This window comes from Buteo buteo, chromosome 8 (genome assembly GCF_964188355.1).
Source record: "Buteo buteo chromosome 8, bButBut1.hap1.1, whole genome shotgun sequence".
Lineage (NCBI taxonomy): Eukaryota > Metazoa > Chordata > Aves > Accipitriformes > Accipitridae > Buteo > Buteo buteo.
Window position 1 is genome coordinate 46,231,611 of NC_134178.1, and position 22,944 is coordinate 46,254,554.

The 22,944-nt window shown below is 47.1% G+C and overlaps 2 protein-coding genes and 1 long non-coding RNA gene across 6 annotated transcripts in view; 1 reads left to right on the forward strand and 2 right to left on the reverse strand.

The window, feature by feature from the left end:
* Window positions 1-1,864, reverse strand: part of KPNA1 (karyopherin subunit alpha 1) — a 52,703-nt gene extending 50,839 nt beyond the window's left edge. The window contains exon 1 of the mRNA XM_075034482.1: window positions 1,788-1,864. The gene's annotated coding sequence lies outside the window, so the exon portion shown is untranslated. The remainder of the gene's footprint in view (window positions 1-1,787) is intronic.
* Window positions 1,865-6,247: 4,383 nt separating this feature from the next.
* On the forward strand, window positions 6,248-20,546 carry FBXO40 (F-box protein 40). 4 transcript variants are annotated; one of them, XR_012651396.1, is made up of 4 exons: window positions 6,248-6,373; window positions 13,959-15,854; window positions 17,967-18,464; window positions 19,423-20,546. XR_012651396.1 is itself a non-coding variant. In XM_075034493.1 (3 exons), exons 1-3 carry the CDS (start codon window positions 6,365-6,367, stop codon window positions 18,162-18,164), a joined length of 2,103 nt encoding a protein of 700 aa, XP_074890594.1. In that variant the 5' UTR covers window positions 6,248-6,364; the 3' UTR covers window positions 18,165-20,546. The 4 variants fall into 4 exon arrangements, 2 of the variants coding, with proteins under 2 accessions (XP_074890594.1, XP_074890595.1); XR_012651397.1 differs by having other exon boundaries at window positions 19,906-20,546; XM_075034493.1 differs by having other exon boundaries at window positions 17,967-20,546.
* On the reverse strand, window positions 16,200-20,670 carry LOC142033915 (uncharacterized). The gene is made up of 3 exons (XR_012651398.1): window positions 20,541-20,670; window positions 17,631-17,711; window positions 16,200-16,479 (listed from the first exon to the last, which is right to left on the reverse strand). It is a non-coding gene; the product is annotated as an uncharacterized LOC142033915 (long non-coding RNA).
* Window positions 20,671-22,944: the final 2,274 nt, after the last annotated feature.

The window sequence follows — 22,944 nt, forward strand, 5'->3', positions numbered from 1 at the left end:
AAAAAAAAAGAAAAAATCAACAGATGACACACTACACTGACAGCAAAAGGTAAACATCCTGGTACAGTGTTAGAATTAGAGATAGGATGTAACAAAGACTCTGTTCAGAAGTTTGGGGTGGGAATCCCAAGCTCCCGAAACAGCCATGTTTCTTGGAAGTGAAGCATCACTGCACCTGTTTGAAAGATTATGACAAGGGAACCCATTCTGAGAAAAACCTCTACCATGTCATCTTATGTTACCATGCCTCAAGCTACTCTTCATTTTCCCTGTGCCTATGGGTATGTCTAAAGGGTAATTAAAAGGTGCAACCACAGTTCAAGTGGAAACAAACTTGTTTTGAATGAGCTAATTCACATGTCAACGCACATGGTAATATTGCAGGGTGAACAACATAATGAAGTTACAATAAAAACAAGGACAGATACCCCAAAGATTACTTTGATTCAAACTATGAATTTACACAGTGTTCTATTAACTATTCTATTCTAACTATTAATTGACACAGGTATGTAGAAAATAGCTTTAAAATAACTAGTTTCTAGGGATAAAGTTGCAATCCCATTTCCGGATAGCTCACAGACATATCCCAACTTTGTTAAGTCTTTCGTTACCACACTCAGAGCAGAAAATAGGCCAGCAAACAAAAAAAATCCAGAGAAACGGCAGCTTGAATAAAGGATAAAGAGACTATTAAACACAACCATTCAGCACCATTTGGGAATTCTGCAGAAACAGCAGCCCAGTATTTTCACAGCTCATGACATATCTTTTCAGCCCGGAGTTTCAGTTTTCATGAAACGCCCTCAAGAGGCAAAGCTTAAAATCATCATTACGTGTCCTCTTGCCCGAGCAATACAAATCTAAAGATTATGAATGGGACGCGGTTCTGCTGGTTCTAAGGTCTCCGGAGACGTGACAGGTGGAAACGGCCACCACGGCTCCAGAGAAAGCGCTAACCCTTCATCCCATATGGGCAGTCAAAGAGATAATAACGCTGGGGTAACGCCAGTCTGCAGGGAGAAGGGACAGCTTTGGTAAAATCAACGAAGACCACAAGGAAGGTGAAAAAAAAAACAAAAAAAAAACGAAAAAAAAACCCCAAAACCCGCCCAAGCTTGGAAGACCGAGGAGAACGTTCCTCTTCCCGTCCCCGCGGGGCTGAGGCGCTGCCCCTCCTCACACACACACACACACCCCCCCCAGTCCCCCCGGGAGGACCCCACGGCCGGTCCCACCGGCGCTCAGCAGCACCGGAGAAAACCCGTTCTTTACGGCACGCTGCTACCCCGGTCTCCCCGCAGCCACCCCGCCGATTTCTAAAACCGGACCCGCCTCACCGGCACAAATCCCTACCCCCCCCGCCCCGCCCCACACCGGGGTTCCCGGGGCAGAACCGAACCCCCCCCCCCCCCCTTCCCCCGGCGGGAAACGACCGGCCCCGGCCCACGCGCGCGGCTCCCGCCGCGCCGGCCGGCCCCGCCCCGCCCCGCCCGCGCGGCCCCCGCCTGTTGCACGCGCGCAAACCGGGGACGGAGAGGAAAGAGGACGGGGGGGGTGTGTGGGGGTGTGGGAACGAGAGAGAGAAGGGGCTCCCGCGGCCGTCGGTACCCCCAGCCCGGGCCGAGGCGTCCCCCACCGACCCCACGCAGGGACCCCGTTCCTCCTTCCCGCACCCGGCCCGGCCCCGCTCACCGCCCGGCTGCCGTTAATTCCCCCTCTCCTCTCCGCCCGCCCTCCCGCCGCCACCCTCCCGAGGCCCTCCCCCCCCCTTTTCACCCCCGTACCTGCTACCGGCGCGGCCCGGCCCGGCCCGGCCCGGTCCCGCGCTGTCTCCTCTCAGGCCCGAGGCGCGCGAGCGCCGCTCCCTCCCTCCCTCCCTCTCCGCCCGCCTGCTCCAGCGCTGACTGGCGACGGCAGCGCGCATGCGCGCCCCCCCTCTCCCCTCAGGCAGCCGCGTAGCTTCCGGCCCTCACCGCGGCACCCTCTGGGAAGAGGAGAGCCCTTTCCGGCGAACCCTTCTCCGCCCGCCCCGGGCCCGGCGAGGCAAGGCGAGGCGAACCCAGCCGGTGGCGACGGCGTCCGCTCACCCTCCTCGCAGTCAGCGGCTCCTTCCTGCGGACGGTGACACCCGGTGGGCAGCGTCCCTAATAAAGACTACGACTCCCGGCATGCATCGCGCGTCCGGCGCACCCGCAGACGGGGCGCTCCCCCTCCCTCCCTCTGCCGCGGGGCATGCCGGGAGTTGTAGTGAAGCTGGGCGGCGCCGCCGCAGACCGGGAAGGTCGCGGGGTGGGGGGGGGAGGCACCGCCCCTCCCCGCCTGAGGGGCGGCGGGCGGGTCGTAGACCCGGAGAGGGAGGCGATGGCGGCCACGGCGACCGGCCGGCTGCCTCCGGCCGTGGCGCAGCGGCCGCCAGTGGCAGGGCGGTGGTGTTAGGCCGCCGGCCGTAACCTGCCGCCTGTCAGCGCTGCCTCAAGGGAACTTCGTGACAGGCAGCGGTAAAACGGACAGGGACCCCCCACACACACCCCCACAGGAGGGGGCTTTTATAGCCCGGGATAACCTAACGAGCTGATATTTCCACTTTAATTAACGCTTCCTGCCGTGCAGGTTATGTAGCGGCGGCCTCGGTGTTGCCGGAAACCACGCCGCCGCGCGCCAAGCGCTGGCGTCGAGGAGCGAGGCCGTTTCGAAGCCATTACTTCGCGCCTGTGGCGGTGGTCGTGGAGGGGGTACGGAAAGCCGCAACAGCCGCCGGTCACCCGTGGCATACGTTGAGACAGATACGTGCGTTAGGTTGTGTGACCAAAGATGAGAGAAATTTTATGTAGGTTATATACTAAAAAAAAAAAATATATATCCCAAACCTAACTATACTGATCATTGAGGAGGTGATGTTCTAAAAGCTCATCCACGCGCCCACAGAGGGGCACAGGGAGACGGCAGCGGGGGGACACCCCAAACAGCACCCTGCTGGGCTGCTCCCAGGCCCACCCCAGGAGCCATCGGCCCACCAACAGCCCATCTCCAGGGGCACGATGGCCGGCGGGAACCCGAAATTAGAAAGGGAGCTGTCCCAGCCCCAGAGCACCTTTGGGGCTGGGGGGGGGTCACTGCGTTCAGGGGACACACGATGGGACGCGGGGGAAGAGCGTTTGGGCGTTGCACAGGACTCTTTAGGGGAAGAACCAAGGGCAGGGTTGAGGTGATCTGTGGGGGATCAAGTGTGGGAGAACGGAGGGATACGGGAATAAAAAGGGCCGGTTGCGTGTCAATGGTTTGTGATGGTTTGGCCGTGCCCTGCGCCTGACCAGCGCAGCCCGTCCCGTCTTCTCGTTAAACTCCTTTCGCACTTTGCCCCGGGCGAGGGACTCTCGTTACCCCGTGCAGGGGGTCTGGGGGGGTCTGGGTGCCAGCGGCTGGGACCGGTGCCCACGGGGCAGCCCCTGGCGTGGGCGCAGGCGTGCGGGTGAGTGTGTGAGTGGCAGCGAGGGTGCAGCCAGGCCAGCCGGCGTGGGGGCCTGGGGGAGAGGAGATGGCTGCCGGGGGGGTCTGGGGGAGAGGAGATGGCTGGTGGGGGGGTCCCAGCAGCTGCCAAAGAGACTGGGGGACCTGGGGGTCCCTGGGGGTGAGACCACCACGGAGGAGCTGGCTATGGGGGACCAGGGGGACTGGCAAGACTGGGATCGAGGGGCAGCTGCTGGGCAGACTGCCTGAGCCCAGCTGCTAGAGGGACCCATGCCATAAATATGTGTGTGAGTATGTGTGTATATATATATATATGCACATATGCTCACTAGCACACCTCCATCCGGCTCAGCCAGAGGGGGGGGGGGTGGGATGAGGTCACTGGCGCTGTGTTCGTGTGAGTGTTCTGTGTGGCTCACCATGTAATCTGTGTGGCCGTCCGTGTCTATATGTACACATGTGGTGTATACGTGTATTTGTGCACAAGCTCAGCCTGGCTACTGCTTGGACCTGGGGACATGGAGCTGCGGCAGCCTCACCTCCCTCAGCCTACCAGATCTGGCCCAATTTTCCCATGTCAATAGATATGTATATTTGTATACATATCATATGTATACATATATGAAATACATATCATATACATAAGTATATTTCATAGGGCTTCTATATGGCACAACATTTCTACCCATAGAATTGAGATATGAGAGATTTAAGCAGACAGGCAACAGCTTTCTCCCAAAGCATTTGCACCAAAAAATAAATACCAGTTACACTTTTCTTTCAGAGATTTCATGTTTCTCGCACCCTACCAGTAAGCACATCTGTACTGCAGCAGAAGGTCTGGTTACAGTATTAGTTGGCATTCCTGAGATACCTTGAATCAAATTAGCACAGGTCAGGGTGGCAGCAGAGATCTGCAAGTTCTCCTGTTCTTGCTGAGAGTCTGTTTTCAGGTGTGGCTGAGCTCATACAATGGTCTGCTGCAGGTACAAGGATGAATTCCTGTTTCCCGTCACCTTCGCTCTTCTGCTCCCTTCTCTCCACCACATGCTCATTTTCAGGGGTGGTGAACTACATTCATTCTGCGCATCTTGTGATACCCTGCCCTAAAAGGCCACCACAGATGATGCCTTCCTGCAGTACAGCTATCACCTGCAGGCAAGGATTTGCCAAACTTGGCTGCTTGTGTTACGTGAGGCTGTGAAGTAGAGTGCCAAACAGAGGGAGGCAGACCCAGGGCAGGCTCTCTGGGTCTGCGTGATCACTGAGCAACACATGGAAGCGGTAGAAAGCACCACCAAAGTTCAGACTGTCTGGAAACACAGAGATCTAAAACCAGGCTGACATCAGGTGCTGGTAAAATTAAGACGGAAAGTAGCTTCATTTCTGACAACAGCTACTTCTGAAGCCCAAGTATTTTAGTAATCTGGGTTCATTCAGCGAGAGGGAGTTTACTCCTAAACCAGTAATACAGAATTTTGAGAAGAATTTTTTACTTCATATGAAAGTGAGGCACGCAAGCAGCATGTTTTTAAACACAGTCTAAAAAGACGATGACAACATTGAAGGCTGAAGAATGACCCTGAACCAGGGGGGTGAAGGGTGGAAGTGGATTTAGGTAAACAGATCAGCAATCATGTTGTGATTGGGTGAAATTCAGGTTTAGGCATATTACCACTGGCCCCTGTTTTCCCCAGTGCAATGGGATGACAGAAAATGGTATCACGATAATACAGCCCTTTCTAAAAAAGGCCACAGAGCCAGACTGCTAACCATATTTAGCACTACTAAATTACAATTGGCACCAGCAAGCCTTGGTTGTCACCTACTGACATTTTGTTCAGCCCTAAAAATGAAAACACAGTTGCCTGCACTGTTTCAAACGATGAGAGTCACTGGGGGCTCGCAGATAAGGAAAGAGAAAGATAAGGCAAAGCAACAAGTTCATCACGACTTAGGATCTCAGAGCCACCACCACCACAGCCAAAAGATGTTGTTCTGTGTTTCTGAGGTGGTGAAAAGTGGTCGCGTGCGGCAGCAGGGTCACAAGAGGTGTCTTTGCAGCCAGACGGGGTGAGCACCCACCAGGGAGAAGCAGCGCCTGCCCCATCCGCACCCTTGAACCTCACTGACGTGTAGTAGTACCTATGTCTGTACTCACCATGAGTATGAAATGCTCACCACGGAAATCACGAAACTCGCCATGAATCTCACCATGAAATGCTTTAATTTAATGCTCTTAACCACAGTGACAGTCGCTGCCCCAGGTTTGGCTGACTAAGGGTGACACTGGGAGCTGCACCCTTCGGGCTTCCTCCCGGTGGCCGGTGGGACCCTTTCCCTGTGCAGCAGAGGGGCTGGAGCTGGGGAGTCTCCTGGGGGTCCCCGGGAGGTGGGCAGGCAGATCTGCCCGGCTGCTCAGCTCTGGGCCGTTCCCCCTCTCTTTCTGCCCACCCCTGCCCAGACAGATCGGAAACCCACCATCGCTGTCTGCACCAGTTGGTGACGATGGGAACCGGGGGCAAACCTCCATCAGAGCACAGCAGGGAGCTGATGCAGGGCTCTGGGAAGGGTTTTGATCTTTTCCTCTCATGCAGGGGGCACAGAGTATTATTGGTTCTGCCTCTCGCCTCCTCTCTGTGAAGTATCGCTCCAGAAGTGACAGTGTTAACAAATACAGTGGAAGAGACTGCTCTGTAAGCTGAGCTCCATGGTCACATGCACGGGTTTTATTTTTAACATCCCAAAACTACTTGATGTTTCTGCCTGGGCTTGCTCTGTGTCCTCCCGTTCTCTCCTCTTTCTTTGCTTGCAGCTCTCCCTTACCGACCTCACTTCAACCCAGCTTAGCACAACCGGGAGAGCAAGTGTTTGGTGCACACACGGGGACTCTATGATTAAGGTAAGGCTTTGTAAATAGAGTTGGAGTCTTTATTGGTCAAATCTTATGCAATGCAATGGTTACTGTACTGAGCTATGAAAATCAAGACATCTTCAAAACAGCCTTAGTAACTGAGATGAAGTAGAATAATCAGACACAAGATGTCTTAAATGACACCCTAAAACAGAGGCAGCTGGTAACTGTGAATGCCTCTGTGGCATGCTACTCTAAAAAAAAAAACCCTCCATAATATATTCAGTGGATTAGCCATAGTTTGCAGCACTGTATCTGGGGTTTTAAAAAACTAAGATGCTGATTCCAAGATGGGAGCTTCAGCAGCAGGACAGATGATAAATCAAAAATTCAATTTCTGTCATTTTCAAGAAACTCTGACAGAAGTAAGACAAGGAGATACAGTAAGGGCCAGAGGAGAGGCAAGAGCAAGCTTGTGGCAAAAATGCTAAGACTTAAAATCTGGTGAGTTTTGTAGATTCAGGCTGCAAACTTTATGTTGGTAATCCAGACTGAATGAATGATGATGAAGTAAGAATTATAAGGGTTACAGGTACTACAGTACCATTCAGAGATGTGGCTTTCAGGAATCTTTTTGCTTTTGTTTTTTATGACACTTAGACCTTAACCAATAGCTCTGAAATTCTCTATAACTGGGCATCTGCCTTGGGCTGGGTTTCCTTTGTTTTGCTTCAAACAAACCATTCACTTGATTATCTCAAGAAGTTTTCAGAAAAGTATGTTAATGAGATTGTTACCAGGGCATAAAATAGAACCTGAGCCCAAAGGAAAAAAAACCACAGTTTGGACCCTTTTTTGTTGTTGTTCTCAAACTGCAACTAAACTGGAAGCTGTTATTTTAAAGCACTTTCTGAGCTCAAACCAAACCCATTTTCCAGTAACTGATGCAAAGTGAGATTTTGCCTGACTGTATCTCTACCGAGAACAGCACAGGGACCCCTCGAATGCAGGAGGAGCAGCAGAGCAGCTCCGTGCCACGGCTTCCCCCTTCTCCCCATCCCGCCTGCCTCCCACACGACTCCCCAACATGCCCAGCACAAGACCCTGCTGCTGGGCTGCCCTGTACCATGCTGCCAGCCCAGAGGACCACTTCAGCACCTGGCATTTTGGGGTGGGTTTGGCACAGGTGAGCTATGGCTACATTGCGCCAGGTAGAGAGGAGCAAGAAATATTGCTGATCCAGGTCTCATGGGGGGAGTGCAGTGTGGGGTTTCTACCAGCAGTGCCCTGTGTTACGTGAACCTCACTACTCTCAACTCTCCTCTACTTGTCCCGTAACAGCACTAGTGCATTTCACTGGACAGAAATCGCACGAGCAAATTTCAGTGCCTCTTTACTGCGTGCGTGCAGCACAGATTTATCAGGCGAGGGTGAGACCTGATGGTGCAACAGGTTCTGTTTAGCTCCACGGTCCTGCATGCCAGGTTTAGGGAGCTGAAGAGAAGCTGATGTGCTGCTGCGAGAACCTGAGCAGCAGGCACGCTCTGGAAGAAAAGCAAGGAACATGGATTGAAGTCTTTGCCAGACTGATGCACTATACGGTGGACCTACTCCATCCCTGTCATTTTAAAGCATAGTTTTTTCAGTATAAAACAATTCCAACCCATTCAGTACCTCTGAACTAGTGGTTATTGCCATGAAACACCACGGCCTCAGCCAGCTGATCCCCAGCTAAAAAATACAGGGAGTACCTCCCTAATTGTCACAGCTTCATCCTTCCATCTTTGGTCAATTGTCTCACGGAAAATCTTTTCACTCCACATGCCTTATACTGAGGATTTGAGGTTCACCAGGAGGATTGCCCTGGAATCAAAGTGCCCCTATAAAATCCATGTGGACTTGTTCAAGGTCTGAGCCTTAAAGAAACTACATCTTGCACATGCTCGCTAGAAGGTTGTTAGTGTCATTGATGAAGATTTCATCTAAACCTTTTATTCTCCCTTTCCACCTACCCTGAGCTCTACCATAGTCACTGCCTGACTCATTTAAAGCTTGGCTGGCCACACGTATATGCAAGACCAGTCTGAATGGTAACTGCAGAGCAGATGTGCCACGAAGGACAGTGACCAAGGCGGTCACTCAAACTGTAGCTGTCCCTGCTGTGGGTGTTGAGATGTGGGGCTTGACTCACTTAGGGGTCACCATGATTCCAGGTGGTGGCATTCTTGGGTTTGCTTTTTATTTTGTATTGAAGGACAGGACTTGAGAAAACTTAGGCTCCTGAGAATCATGTACAAATGCGGTATGGTATGGTTTCCAATGGCATAGTGTTTTCTTCCTCAGCTCCAAGAAATAAATATATCTGTTTAGCAAAGGGAGAGCCAAGCCTGATTTCTTGCTGAGGTCGTTAAGTACGTAGTGATTGAGGAAGAGTGCTGCACGAAAAGAGAAGAAAATCTCTAGTTTAAGGAGACACAGATGCTCTCCCAGAAAATGTGATTCTACAGCTGGGTCTGCCAGGCGTTTTGTGCAGGAAGCATGCAACTGCACGTGAAACATCAGAACCTGAGCATCTCCATGCTTGGTGTGTGTATATATATATATATTTATATAAAATATTATATTTCATTCTATTTCTTTTCATCTTTCTATATTTTAATTCTACATCTGCCACATAGAAGTAATAGTATCTTTTAACCTCAAGTACACCTCTAGTATTGCAAAGATAAATTCATTATTGGTTGTGAACCCCCTCAGATACTAAGACAGTAAATATATTGAAAAATCCTGTAAGGAAACTAGTAACTCTGTATTTACCTCAGGATTTAAGTATTATGATAAAAATGAGATAAACACCATATACTGGGTAACAAGGATTAAAAGAAATAGAGAGTATGTCCTGTCTGCATTATACACTTCACCAAAAGTATTCACATTCCTTGAAAATATTTTTCTGTTGTAACATTATATATATATAACTTTAACATTCTTGGCTCCAGCATTTGGATGCAAACTTTCCTGAGATTTTTTTTTAAGAGCTCCCTATCATGTCTTAGAAAGACTGTTTTATGTTCATTTGCAATCTCATCTCAGAGGCACTCTTTAAGGTAATTATCTGGGGTTTCTGGTGGCCCTTTTTGATGGTTCTTTAAAATGGGACGCATCCCTTGGTTCTGTGTGAAGAGCTCAGACATGATGGATAACCTTAGTATGTCATATGATCAGTCACATACAGCAAATACCAAATAAGAAAACAGTTGTATTGTTTTGGCTCATTGGCTGCAACTGAACCAAATATATATTTACTGAAAAGAAATTGTAATTTGTTTATAAACTGTAAGTTATTGTCACTGAACAGATCTGCTCCAGACACAGACATATCTGCAGTTAAAATAGCAGCTGTATATTTTTAAACCTTACTTGATTTGCTGTCATGACGGTCTAAAAATAAAGATTTACCAAAGTGGACAGACTGTGGACTGGATTTGCATCCTTTCTTTCCACAGTAGCTTGAACATGATTCAAGTAAGTATTTCTGTTTTGATTTTTTTTGTAACTCAGCTCTTAGGAAATTTTGCAAGTTGCAGGGAAACAAGAAGTGTACAGGTTTAGAGAAATGTTTCATAACCCAACGTATCTGTGTGTCACCTGCCTCTGGGTGTTAGGTATCAAACTTACCGAGGCAAGAATTTGTAAACTTTCTGCTCAGGGTTTTGAAAGTTGTAGTTTGTGTACTGACAATAATACCATCAACTAAACCACAGAGCTAACTAGATCATCAGTTAAAATACAGAGCTCCTGATTACCAGCATGTCAGAATAGAAGCAGCATTCAAATCCTGATAAATATCAGAAAAATTCTCTATCCCTTCTTCCTGTCCCCTAGCTTCACAGATTTGACAATGAGAAGAGAGGCATAGAAATAATTTGTCTGAAAAGAACAACATATACAAGTTAGAGATGAAGTAAACTCAACTAAAAAATACCTGGATAATGATGAAGACTGATTCTGAATCTGAAAGATCTGATAATGGTCACTTCTCATAAACAAAGCATGTATTTTCTTTCTCTGCATGTGATTGGGGTAGGGTTCAGTTTCAGCATACAGCAGTGTGAAGCAGGGTCCTCTCCAGAAACTTCGCAACCAGTCCTTTCTGTGTTTTAGAGAACCATAAGGGCTGTGCCTCTGCTGTATTTTTATTTATCAATTATTTCTCTCTGAGAGTTACTTTTGCAGTGGAAAGTATTGTTCACACATTCGTGTTTTTATTGCAGTGTAATGTACCCAGCCTTCCTCTGACCTTATGCAAGTCATAGCCGGGACTATTTTTAGAGATTATATTTGCAGCAAAATGTTACAAGAATGAAAGCAGCAAGGATGCTGCCAATGTGAAATAAATCCATCTGTATCTCCTGCTTCTCTGAGCTGCATAAAAGTAGATGTAACCAAACAGCCTAAAGCAGGACAGATGCCACCCTAAACCACAGGTATTTAAGGGCTGCATGTGCCTGGGGCCACCCTGGCCAGCACCCTGCTATCACCCCTGGCCAGAAGCCGGTGCTTCCCAAGACAAGGCAGGGAATGTTATAATAGGTAGTCACGAAATACTGTTCTTCTGTGTTGCTGTTTCAAGCTCTTTCCATGCAAACAAAGGTGAAGGTACCTAAGCTTTATACTTCAGAGTGTAAGTTTGTCCCTGGGTAAAGGGACCACCAAGTTCCTTTACTCTGCAGGACCAAGGGGGAGTGGGGTTGATTCATTAGGAGGTGTAAACAGGTATTGGTCAGTGCTGGAAGTTGCAAAGGATGGAACAAAGATGCATTAAGCAATTAATGCACATCAAATTCAAACACCAGTGTGTGGTCTTTAGTGACCACAAGTATTGCCTTTCCCAAACATCTTTCTTTCTCCGGCGTTGTTCATGACTTCCATTGCTGGCGTGGGAAAGTGTGAGAGACGAGAAGTTAAGACACTACCTCAAGAAAGAGAGGGGAAGCCGCTTCACATAGCATCTCTTCTCCTTGAGCCTGAGCCTACTTCTTCTGCAGACCAGCTCTCCTCAGGGCTAGGTCACTTAAGCCTGGGGTTGCAAAAGCACTCACATCTAGGTAAATGACACTACTGTATTTTCTTTAACCTCAGCAAAAAAAACCCAAAGTCTAAATTATTTTACTAACAATGTCTATTTTTTCCCAGAGCCAAATGAGGGTCTGCTGGGCCTATGGTAGTTCCTACTGCATAGAAAGTGTGGTGGGAAGACTTGTCAAAACTTTTTTTCTCATTTTCACAGAAAAAAGCACGCCCTGTGTCATGTTTGGAAACAGAACTTCAGTTCCTCCTTATCATTAGCTCTTTCCCTTCCACAAAGATTCGCAGTAGGCTGAACCAAGCTGGAATGCAGTCCCTACAGCAAGGAGCAGAAAGTCAGAAGTCGGGAGTTTTCTGCTTGCAGCAGCTCTTCTTTGGGCCAAGTTACTGATACCAGTTGAAGGTAGCCAGGGAAGTAGCTCCGAGTAGTGACTGAGCAGCTTCTAGTTCTCTAATCCAACAACCGTGTATGAGGGGAAAGGACCACAGGAAGTCCTACATGTTCCCCCTAAACAGCATCTCTTAGGGACGTTGGTGAAGAAGACTGCTGGGTTGGGTGGACCACTGGTCTGACCCAGAATGTTATTTCTTACGTTGTTAGATTTTTTACAAGAGAAGGCATGCCTCATGCTAATCACCACCTCCATTTACTTGCTGTCGGACTCTGTGCCTCTGTTTTCCCATTTTTAGGAAGGATTAACAGCTATTGCCAGGAATTATTGCAAGGGTAGAGATATTATGAGCAAGGGCAACTGAGAACTTTTGGAAGCAGACCTCATAAGTGCATTATTTTTACATTAAACTCATTTAATTGACTTACCGGGAAAGAATGAAAGACACAATAATGAAACCAAAGCCAGTGGTTCACTGTGACACAAAGCTAGTAATCTGGTAGCGATAACTTTTTATATAAGGATCTTCGTACATCATGTTATTGTACTTCTGCTTTTTGTTGTTGGACCTCAGGAAAATTGTATGTTAACCTTTTTATTTCAAAGGTTTTTAAGGGGAGGAGAGGAAAAAATTACATATATTTTGAAACCACATTAATATGGAAGCATGAGAACGGAAATGCAGTCTTCCTTAAGAAAACTTTTAATCTGATCGTGTAATAAAGCTGGTTGAAATTTCTGAAACATTTGGTTTGGCAACCTCAACTTGTTCTTTTAATCCAGTCTGGCAGTTGCAAAACGTTCAATTCATGGAGCTGCCTGGTGGCAGCTGAATTTATGAAACAGAGACTGGTGGTGTTCATTACTTGTTGCCTGGGACCTCTTTCTGTATTTTCTGGCCCTTTGTGGTGTCACTAACACCTTCACAAGCTGAATCTAAAAGATGATCAGCTCAGGATCCCCTGTTCAGTTCCGGGCAGTGTTTGACACTGACCTGTCAGAAGTACATAGGGTGAACTGAAAAAGTAGAGCAGTGGTGACCGGTTTTTGTAGGATCATGCTCTAAGACAAATCCCGAAGGAAGAAAAATGGATTCTTTCTCAAAGAAACACCATGTAAAAGGCATGCTCAGGCTGACTTCTCCCCTGCACCGTCAGAGGAAGAGAAAAGCTCTGTTGAGGTTAGACCTTCATTGCTCCCCTTCTGCCCTAACTGCACACCATGGTGCTGAGCAGAGCAGGAGATAAACCATACCTGCCATCTTCTCCTCCTTCCTACCTACTTGGCATTCACTGGTGACAGCACAGGGAAGAAAGGTGAAAGGCAGTTTGTACAAAAAAAGTAAAAGAAAATGGATTTAACTGCATGAGTATAACCTTGTAACAAGCCTCCACTGCACTCTGGAGCTTGTCTCCAAAACGCAGACCGAGGCATCACCTTATTCCAGGTTTTGACACCTGAAAGTAAATGCAGCAAATAACCTGCCTGAAGGAAAGTCCCCTGTGGTCTCTGTTCCACAACACGCAGGCATCATCTAGGAGTGTAAGGGTAAATCAGAAAAGCAGAGCAAAGAAGGCCAGGCAAATTAGCTTTTACCCAGACTGTTTTCCACACTGGGAACATGAAGATAACCCTCAGTCTCAGCCTTGCTGGTGTAGAGCAAAGGGAGGTTCATTTGCGCAACATTCATGTCTTTATGTGGGGGGATGACGAGGCACATAGGCCAAACGACCAGCTCATTTTTCCAGGGAGGAAAAAGAATCATCATCTTTCCTACTCAAAAAGCATTGAGGAAGTGGGAAGCTCCTTCACTGTGCCTCTGGCAGTCTTGATTTCAGCAGCTTGGTATAGATAGATCCAGTGTAAATATTGGGACAGAAAACAGCTCGCTCCCAAACCCTGGCTGCCCCTGCTGGGCTAATGAGTAAGGACCTCATCTGTATCCGTGCTGCTATCCGACCGCGCTGTACCGTGGGGATCAGTGCTAATACATGACTAAATGGAGTTGCCAGTCATTTGCCCACAGCCTTATTCCCGCTAGAAGTGCATGTGAGCGCCTAACACATAGAAACCAAGCACGGGCATGGAGGGTCTGTGGCCATCCTTGCTCCTTCGAGCAATAACTCTTATCTTCTTGTCTTTGCTACACACAGCACCAGGCTCAGAAAGCTTCCCCTGGGCAGCACAGGCACTGCGAGAGATGTTTCAACCGGCACTGCCGTGCACCAACTGAGCTCTCCATCTCCTGCATGGTGATCAGCTGCCGCCTTCGCTGCGGGGCCACCTTCCACATGTGCAAGGAGGAGGAGCACCAATTGCTCTGTCCCTTCGAGCAGGTCTCCTGCCTCAACTCAGCTTATGGCTGCCCTTTTTCCATGGCCCGCTTTAAGCTGGCGAAGCACCTCCAGGTCTGTCCAGCCAGTGTTGTCTGCTGCTCGATGGAGTGGAATCGTTGGCCAAACGTGGATTCGGACACAACCCTCCACAAGAACATTATGAAGGAGACCTTGAACGAAGAGTGTCTGGACACAGCCTTGGCGCTCAGAGACCAGAAGATCCTTTTCAGGGCTTTGAAAATAGCCGAATTGTTTCCAGAGTGGAGGAAAAAGGATGAAGTGGAAGAGCTAATGGATGAAGCCATGGATGGGGAAGAAGGTGCTGTGGGAGGAGTAGCCTGTGGTTCCCAAGAGGGTAACGATCAGTTGTCTGAGCTCAGCCAACGTGAGCGTGAAGATTTGGCAAAGGACAAAGAGGGAATGGATCTGGGGAGTTACAAAACCTGGGAAAACATTTTCAGCAAAGAGCTCCTGGCTTGCAAGGTAACGGGCTCAGCAGCCAGCACAGGACAGAAGACAAAGGCTTCCAAGAAAACAGCGTCAGCCCCTCATGCTGCCAGCTCCGCAGAGAAGGCAAAGGAAGTACCTGACGGTGCAGAAGAGGCAAAGGACGAAAAGCCCAAACAAGTAACACCAAATACAGAAATGACAGGACTGGCTCCCTGGCAAGAAGGGGTCCTGGAGAGGCTGAAGAAGGAAGTTGGTGTAGGTGATTACAACATGTATCTGGTACATCACGGGGGAATGCTCATCCGCTTTGGCCAGCTAGCTGCTTGCACTCCCAAAGAAAAAGATTTTGTCTATGGGAACTTGGAAGCTCAGGAGGTGAAGACTGTCTACACCTTCAAAGTGCCAGTTAGTTACTGTGGCAAAAGAGCACGACTAGGAGATGCACTGGGCCACAAGATGCCAACTTCAGACAAGTCAGTGGATACCTCAGAATTGGGATTAAACCTAGAAGAACTACCTAAGGCAAATATAGTTAAAGCCACACTGCTGTGTGCACTGGAAAAAGAGCTGAAAGGCCATGAGATCTCCGAAGCAAGAGGTATCGATGGACTCTTTATGGATTTTGCAACACAGACATACAGCTTTCCTCTGGAGCCCTTCTCCTCCAGTGCTGTTCTAGCAGATATTCTGGATGAAAAAAGCCCACCAGAACTCCACATGGAGCTCTACACTGAATGCGTAACCAGAAGACACAACAAAAGCAGTTCAGCTTTCACATTCACTTGCAGTCATTTCTTCAGGAGGGACGAGTTCCCGTCCCACTTCAAGAATGTGCACGCTGATATCCAGTCATGTCTGGATGGATGGTTCCAGCGTCGCTGCCCACTGGCCTACTTGGGATGTACTTTTGTTCAAAATCCCTTCCGCCCTGATGGACTTAAGGCCAAGGTTATATACAGCAAGCCTCTCAAGACATTTGCCATTAAGCCAGAGGTGGACACCCTCCTTGCCGAATCAGGGAAGTGCAATTCCACAGTGGCTAATCAAGGGAGAAATAAGGACTTGCTGAGCAGCCTCCCAGTGGAAGTGCTCAAGTACATTGCGGGGTTCCTGGACAGCTTCAGTTTATCTCAGCTATCACAAGTGTCAGTGCTGATGAGGGACATCTGTGCCACTCTTCTTCAAGAGAAGGGAATGGTCCTGCTGGTCTGGGAGAAAAGAACATATTCCCATGGTGGTACTTCGTGGAAAGCTCGCAAAAAGGCAAGTGACCGTGACACTGGGAAAAAGATAGCCGTGGGTTCTCTCCAGATAAAACACAAGCATAGCAAGGGATGCTGCATGTAAGCACGCAGATGTGGGGAAGGTTCGTGAGGTTGTGACTGTGCACCACAGTTGTCAGGGGTCAGGGCTGTAAAATGCAGTACATCTAGCAAAGGTAGGAAGGCATAAATGGACATCTCCTGACTAGCTGAACGTCGTCACCCAAGCTTGTCTTGGGTAACCTGTTTGCATGTGCACCATTTTTAGGCATTGGGAACTAAGAATTCCTGATATTTAAGGGTTACACATGGATTTTTGAAGAATTTGAAGTGCATACTTTTTTTATTGTTCTTTACAAGCTGGTCTAGAGTATGTCAAAACTAAAACATGCTTTAGAACGCCAAAAAGGTAAAGAACGAGGAGACGTGGCTGTGAGAGAAGCTCAGGCATTCGCATCAACCCCCAAGGGCTTTCATGGTTAGTAGTTCACAGGATTGCCATGAGCAGTTTGTTGGGTTGTGAGCACCTGAGGGAACAGCATGGGGGTGGAAAGACTTCTTCTGCAAAGCTGGTCTCCCACTGTTTGTGCTGGAAAATTACCACCCTTATTGGCTGTTTAGGTAGTCTGAAAGAAATACGTAAATACAGCTCAGTCTAAGTCCTAGTTGAACAATAGTTATTACGGGGGGGGGGGGGGTGTGTGTGTCTAGCTGACAGCCTTGCAGCTGCTCTAACATAAAACTGAAAAAATAACATGGGAGACTCCAGCATGACCAAGCAGACAAGACAGAGATCTAGGAACAAATAATTTAGAGATTCAGGGAAGACTCCCAGAAATTATCTAAGGACCTGGATTTCAAGCAGACCCCTGAAGATTCCCACCTATTGATTCTTAGCAAATGGAAGCTTAGCAGTTTATGACTCTTTATTAAGAGAAAGTACTCTTTATTAAGAGAAGACATGAAGCGTGGTGAATTCAAAATCTGTGTAACAAAGTTTGGTGGCTGCAAGTCAAATTAGTCCAATCCAAAACAGGAATTAGCCACTGAAATAATTTACTGGAGGATGTGGCTTCCTTCAGTAAAAGGAAGAAATTCCAGCTAAGCATTCATATAGCAATTAACTTCAGTTACTGTAGAGCAATTTCAAACCAGCAGTATTGAATTTAAGGACTGTCTAACCCTTTTCATGTTAGCTGTCTGTACTGACCACACAGGAATCTTGTTTCCAATGCACAGCTTCTGCTTGAAAACATTCTGTTTGTAATTAGTCTGAATTTCCTGACTATTGTGTATAATAGCTACCATTACTTAGGACTAGGACAGGGTCGGGTAATCTTAAGTGTAGCACACCCACATAGTGTCCTTCTTCCACAGGAAGAAACATTTCTGGGGAGAAGAAATCTGCTATGACTTAAAAATTCATTTGATTTACTGGTATACAGCAAATGTTAAAGTGGCTTAATCACAGTCTTATCACTACACGCTAGTATACCACTAAACGGTACATGTTATCACTGCAAACAGGATTGGAAAATTTAACTGCACATCTCTATTTTTCACAAGCTTGTATGTCCTCTAGCAATAACTTTAACCTTAGATTTCCCAGGCTTGTTCTGGGGTGGGGTGAATAACAACAGTGTTGTAATGTTAATTACTTTGAAGTTGCTGATAGATGCTTTGAAAGGTCTTTATGAAGTCAGGGTTCTTTGAGATATGTATCACACAAGCATGCTGTAGTCACTTTGCTTTATAAACATCTTGGATCACATTGTACCTGGGACAAAGTTTTCTGCAGAGGTGCGGTGGTCAGGTGTCCAGGATTTCCTCATGCCCTGCACTGGATTGGCACCAAAACCTGCAGAAGGATACTTTCCTGTTAAAAATGGCAGGTGGTAGCTAAAGCAGCAAAACCAGCAAGTACGAGATAGGTAACAATACAGACCCTATTTTTGCTTGTTATGCCAACCCTGCACAATCAGATGTTCATTAACCTGTCTAGTACGAATAATGCACACCCACTATAAGAACATATAGATTTTTAAAATCCTCTTCTGTTTTTACCAACATTCCTGTTTTCTCTCCTCAATTCCTCTGCCCTTTCCCTTATTAGATCTGGCAGTTCAGCAGCCTGTTCTCCAGAGTTCACAAATGGCAGCGCAACGACGTTGCGTGCATGTCGGAGCACCTGAAGAATTGTCCCTTCTACCAAGTGGAGCACAAGACGGACCCCGTGCTGCTGACAGGCATGTCCGAATCTCGAGAGCAGACTCGAAAGACTTTGGTTTCTACTTTCAAGCGCAGAGTCTGAACAACCTGCTTCCCCTCCACCATGCTCCTTTCAGGGCCCTTGAAAAGAAGATTTGGGAATTCGGGTGTAAAGATTGTTGCTTCCAACTCTCCTTTGAACATACAAAACTGGCTTCTCCCCAGCTGCGTTTGAAACACCCTGCATCTTTTTTTTCCTGCATTAATTTAATTGTTAAAACTTCTTTCACTGCTCACTGATATCACATGCTTTCTGATTATGTTTCTGTTCCCTGCTTAATACAGCATCCCGAAGAAAGCAATAAGGATCTTGTTTGAAAACAGCATCTTTGCAACCTTGAAGGTAGGCTGCTGGTCCTGTACCATGTCCCTGGAAGAGCAGTTAATGTACCTACCTCGACTAGGTCTGAAACACCTTAGTTTTGGGTTGAAAGACAGGTTCCGGGAGCACAGGTAGATGCCCTCCTGCCTGGCAGACCTAGGGACTGCTAATCTGTTCTGAGGCATGGGCAAAAAAAAAGGAACCCCCAAAATTAAGTGAGTTAATTAGAACTCCAGTGAGGAGTCAGGAATTCACTGCACAGCCACAGACCATCGTTTAGGACCCTGATTCAGGCAAGCATGGCTAGTTGAGCACAAGCCTAAAGCTGAGCTCGTGGGAGCATTCAAACCAAACCAAAGCAAACAAACTTGCTCTTTGTTAGAAATCACCAAGTAGCAAACAATTTTAGGGGCTCAAATGACTTTTTATATTTTTCAGTTAATAACTTTCTCTGTTTTATTTAAAAATCCATTAAAGCCATCAAAGAGTATTTGAGCTCATTTTTAGAATGCCTTACCTACTCAGTTTTGCAGCTATAAATTGCAAATTGTAATTGTAAGCAACCATAAACATTATGTCAAAGAAATATTATTCTTTTCTGTAAAAGAAAAGGCATTCGGCAACCCACTCAGTAACAGTATGGATAATGTTTGCTTCAGTTAAATGGGCTGGAGTATAAGAATTTTTTCTTTTTTTTATAGGGCAGAAGAGTGATTAGGATTTGGTTTAATTTTTAATAAATACACTAATTTAAAACCAGAATGTGCTTGTTGAGGCAACAGATGAGAGAAAGCGGGCGTGTTACCAACAGCATCTGTCTTATTACACTACTTAAACCCACTTCAGAGGCACTAGTTAGAAAGGCCATAGTTGTGGTGGTGGTGGTGGGATTCCTCTGAAATGGCCATAAACCGATTCGACAACTTAGAGCCACTGCACAGCCACAGCGGTGCTGACTCACACCCCTTTCTTCTTTAAGCTCATCGCCAGAAGTGTGAGCTCAGGACACGAGGTCTGGCTTTCATCTCACCGTCTCAGGCAGGAGAACCTCACCAGGAGCTGGGACAGCTGCAGGTGAAAACTGTCCCAGGTTGATGGACACACGCCAAACTTGCCATCCCCGGTCTCGGCACAGATCTGGGCTGAGGCAGGCTATGCAAGAAGGAGCCCTCTCCTACCGATAAAGGTTGCTGATGAACCTGAGCTGAGCACTTGGTAATCGAAGGCATGAATTGCGTGGTGACCGAAACCATGCTGAGTGCAGCTCGTCCTTGTCTACACTTGCAGTTTAAGTGGTCCCTGTGAGATTTATAACCATACGAGGATGTTTTTCTTCTCCAGACACGCACCCTCAGGAGCATATCATTTGAGTTGTGCGGCCAGTGGACTAGTCCCAGGAGCAAGAGCAGCAGCAGTTACAGATTTATTTATTTTTTAATGCTATTCTGTTTTCTGTCCCTAGAGATCCTTTCTGGGAAGTCTCATAGTGCTTTACACATGAGAATAAACTTGTCTGCACCAGTATCCTGTGGAAAACGCAACAAGTAGCATCCCAGTTTTATGCAGAGGAAACTGAAGCAAATGAACACGGGGAACCTGAGCTGGGCCAGGAGCAGTTAAAGCTGTGTGCTCTGATCCTTCATCCTGTGGCTTAAGCCGCTGCGCAAAAACAAACGGGCCATCCTTTAAAGTTGCTTACAAAAACTCACCTGTCCTCAAAACATCCCATGTAACATTAGTTTCCCAATATTATCACTCTGTTTTACACAGGGAAGTTGACAGAGGAGAGAACATACAGCCAGACTTCCTACACTGGTCTCTACATCAGGGCCTCATCCTTCACATATCATGTACCTGATCTTGAAAGATGCTGAGCACCCAACTGTAGCTGCAGACCACGGTGGCTGCAAATGCATGTCCAAAAATTGGGTGCCAGTATCTATGCTGGGTACTTAAAAAATGGAGTCACTCAAAATTATAGATAATTTGGGGAGGGGAAAAAAAAAGAGGGTTAAATAATAGGGTCTCAGAGTAAGTCAGTGTTCAAGGCTGGTATAAGAGACCATGAAAAACTTCAATGTGTGAACTATCTCTCACCTGATCAGCCACTTAGCTGCTGCAAACTGGTGTAGCTGCCCTGAAATTGTGGCTTCTGTTAGGTATGAATTGGGCTCATTTTACCTTCAGCGGCAGTGTCACCAGCACTGCTGCTATTCCACTTCTGGCCTCCTCCTGTCGATGCCAGAGGATTTTGTTCTTGTATCTCTCTGCTCCCGGAGATTGCATGACTTCAATTCCAGCTTTATTACCACTGATCCTGCTTCTTCCCTGTGCAGGAGGTCAGACTACAGGGGAGGATGCGACCTTCGCAAATGTGGTGGGTCAGGGTGCAGGTCGGAGACAGGAATGTCACAACCTCTACCTCTTGGGATCAGATGGGGTGTACATACAACGTCTAGGAGACTGGATCATTTTCCTTCTGGTACTGCTATAGGTACACTGGAGAGACACAGGCTGTTAATTCACAGAGAGAGGAAGAGACAAATTCACCCCTGTGAATATAGAGGTATACTGCTGTAAACTGTAAATTTGGTTAAGTAACATTCAGCATATACAGTGGAAGCTGAAAATCCAGTCATCTTCAGGTTAGTCTGGTTAACCTGACGCTGGAAAAGGGAAAGCTGTACAGGGGAGCAGAGATCACCCTTATATTGGTGCGTACCCACCTGGCAAACGTCGGCTGGTAGCCACTTCTTACTTTATCTTGTATTTAACACTAGCGGAGAGCTGTGGGCTGGTGTCGGATGCAGTCTAATTAATCAGAGGATGCATGCCAAGCTAGCTCGATGTTGATGGTCCTGCTCATTAGCAGAGTCGGCGGAAGCTTTGGGGAGCTGCAAGGAACCGAATTTGCCTGCCCTGTTTATCTTGGTGAGCACAATGCTGGCTTATTTAAAATGCGAGAGGCTTCGGTTTGGGTTCAACAAGTCCTTAAGCTCCTAGTTTAAGCTCATAACTTGTCCAACAGAAAGTTAAAACTCTTCCTAAATTTCAGCTTGAGGGATTTGATTAGAAAAAAACGGGCATTTGGTGTTTTTCAAAACAGGTCTTTTGCTGTGGTAGGGTCTGAACTGGAAAAGGGGATCCAAGTCCAGCAGAGCACTGAGGTTGCTCTCAGTCCAGATCCCACACTCTGGATCTTCATGGCTTTGATCCCGTTTGTGCTGCCCACATGTCTTGTGAAGGGCAAGAGCAATACTCTGCACACTCCAGGCTGATGTGTTCTGCAGTGTTTCCTCTCGTTGGAAGAATGGGAACTGAAACGATGGCATCATGGACATCAGAGACGTCAGAGCAGGGCAAAAAGGCTCGGGACAAGAGAGCGGAAAGATGGAAAACAGGAAAGGTAATGGGTTTCGATAGAGGAGACCTGCCTGATTGGGGGTGTCATGAGGAGAGGCAAGTGGAGAAAGGTAGAAGGGCACAGGAATGAAGGGAGGTGGGATGTTGAAGAGGTGATGCAGCTGCAAATGGTTTAGGAGGAAGCGGTTCAATTCAACAGACACTAGGAGGTTAAGAGTGATGTTTAGGAGAGCAGAGACATAAGGGGAATGGAGAGTTTAGTTTATTTTATTTGGTTTCTACTGACAAAGTAAAATATTTGGATAAGCCTGGTGAACTCAGTGAAATGCAGACTCTGTTCTGAATTGTAACTTTTGCAGTGGACCTCACTCTGTGGCACAGCCTCTGTTCTGGGTTAGAGTATTCAGCCAGCGGATTGTTGAAACACGAGCTGAGAGGCCATGGTAAAACCACAGAGAGTCATAAATTTTGATGTTCCTGTACGCTCATCATTTGCTGCCAACAACAGACTTTCTGGATATAGGCTTCTCCTTGAAGGGGCTGAAAATTCCCAATTAGTGGACTACAGTAACATGGGGCAGATGATCATTCTTAAGGGGTGAAAGGGTAGGTCACCCACTGACACGTATCGTAAGTCCGGGTTGGAGGGAGAAATTACTTGCTGGGTCTCCAACTCCCAAAACTGAGTGAGCACAGATAAGGTGAAGTCTGTCTGAACAGTGTTTGTTATTTTGCGAAACTCTGTAACTCCTTGTTGCTTTCTTAAGAATAAAAATCATTATGGTTTAAAAAATCCAGCAAAATCGAAGTCTTAGCTTGTTTTCTTAGTTTCATCACATTAATGTTTGCTTTGGTTTCAAATCAGGTGTGGTAGTTCCTGTACCCTCATATTCATTACGCTCCTTTCCTCCGCTCCACTCTTCACTATCATTTGCCTGCTTGGAGACTATAATTTGTATTTTTATTTATATTTATTTAATTTTAACAATTATTATTACATTTGACCCCATCTGCTTTGCATAGCCACTTACTCCTTCCTAGTTCAGTTATTTACTTATATTAAAAACTTTCTCTTCTTTTATAAATCCGTTTTCCAGACTGACGTTACATTATATCTACAAACATTTGAAGAAGAGTT

Excerpts from the sequence above, each read along its gene's own strand:
- FBXO40 (XM_075034493.1), top strand. Across the intron at positions 15,855-17,966 it reads CGTGGAAAGCTCGCAAAAAG|ATCTGGCAGTTCAGCAGCCT; the intron begins GCAAGTGACCGT and ends TTCCCTTATTAG.